At 35.6% G+C, this 1460-nt stretch overlaps 1 protein-coding gene across 1 annotated transcript; it reads right to left on the bottom strand.

Moving 5' to 3' along the window:
• Window positions 1-242: 242 nt before the first annotated feature.
• On the bottom strand, window positions 243-962 carry LOC128197399 (uncharacterized). Its single transcript, XM_052879154.1, has one exon. It carries the CDS (start codon window positions 816-818, stop codon window positions 519-521), a length of 300 nt encoding a protein of 99 aa, XP_052735114.1. The 5' UTR covers window positions 819-962; the 3' UTR covers window positions 243-518.
• Window positions 963-1460: the final 498 nt, after the last annotated feature.

Raw genomic sequence — 1460 nt, 5'->3', positions numbered from 1 at the left:
ATTGAGAAAGAAGATTTTGAAGAAGAAACTTCCCTAACAAAATTGTCAATTTCCATCACATAGATGTACTACTACTTTGAAACATCTTTGCTCCAACCATACATGTGTTTGAATTTATCATAAGTGTTTAGAAAAGCTTTTTCACAAAAACATAGTTTACAGACTTCAAGAGAAAGATAAAACACATTCATATGAGCCAAACTCAAAGTCAAAGGGGATAAAAGATAATAAGGGAAAACAGAGGAGGAAGAAGGAGAACTCATATAATTAATTAACCATTCCAAACACATGTACTTGTTCTTTACTACACATGAGGAAAATTCTCTCACATGGATTCAAACCAAAGGTAGGTCACATCTTTTGGTTGATTCATGCAAACACCAGTACCAAGTATAAGACAATATAAGAAAAAGGGAAAAATTGAGGAGAGAAGAAAGCTATGGTCCAATCTAATTCATAGAAAAAGCCAAGCCAAGCAATTACAAAAGCTACGATATATTCACATACTAATTTAGTTGCTACATCAAAATTGCATATCTCATGCTGTCATTTACCATAAGATGATTCATTTCAGAAATCTGAACAAATTCACCAGAAACCCAAACCCCATCCGACCCATTTGCTTCAGGATGAGACACACATGAGAGAATTGATATGGGAGCATGAAGAATGCCATATATAAGAGAGATTCCACTCCAACCATGCTCCCTTCTTCCTCCGTTTGCAGCAGCCTCAAACATGTTCTCATCAGCCACCCTTGATGAACTCTTCTTTGTGTTTTGCAGTTTCCTAGTCACCACACTCAGAAGACGCCACATAGTAAGTTTCTCACTTTCTCAGCTAGAAGAAGGAATAATAAACAGACCTAAATCAAAGCTTCTTTTTTGTGTTGTTGAATGAGGGAAATGAAGGAGTTGAAGGGGCAATTACTCTTTGTGAAGCAAAGGTTTTGATATAATGGTAATTTGGTGGTGTTGTTGGTAGTGCTTGTGGTTATCACAAAAGGTTTATGGGTTCCTTTTGGTTTTAAAGAGGCCAACTATCACTACCATTTTCATTTCCCATTAATGAAAAGTGGACCCTATCAAACCCAACTTGCCGGCAAAGCTGCCCAACTGTACAAAAAAGTGTGATCTTTACTTTTGAATTTGGTTTTACTTTTGTTTGAGTTATACTTGTACATTTGTTACCCAATGTAAACAAACACATGGTTTTCCCACAAACACATGGAGGGCGGAATTTTTAAGGTATTACAATTCATTTGGGTAATACCAAGTTGAAGGAAGGGTGTTGGAAACTAAAGACAAAACTTATTATGGCCAATCATTGGATCAGTAAAATCATCACAGCCGTTTGATGAATCAAACACATTGCATCCAAAAGTGAAATTAATCAATTTTGATACTTTGGTTCTTCTTTTTTTTAACCTATGGTTGTGGACTCGTTATTCTTCTTTTTTA

Source organism: Vigna angularis, chromosome 6, assembly GCF_016808095.1.
Source record: "Vigna angularis cultivar LongXiaoDou No.4 chromosome 6, ASM1680809v1, whole genome shotgun sequence".
Taxonomy (NCBI): Eukaryota; Viridiplantae; Streptophyta; class Magnoliopsida; order Fabales; family Fabaceae; genus Vigna; species Vigna angularis.
This window is presented reverse-complemented; position numbering and strand designations above follow the sequence as displayed.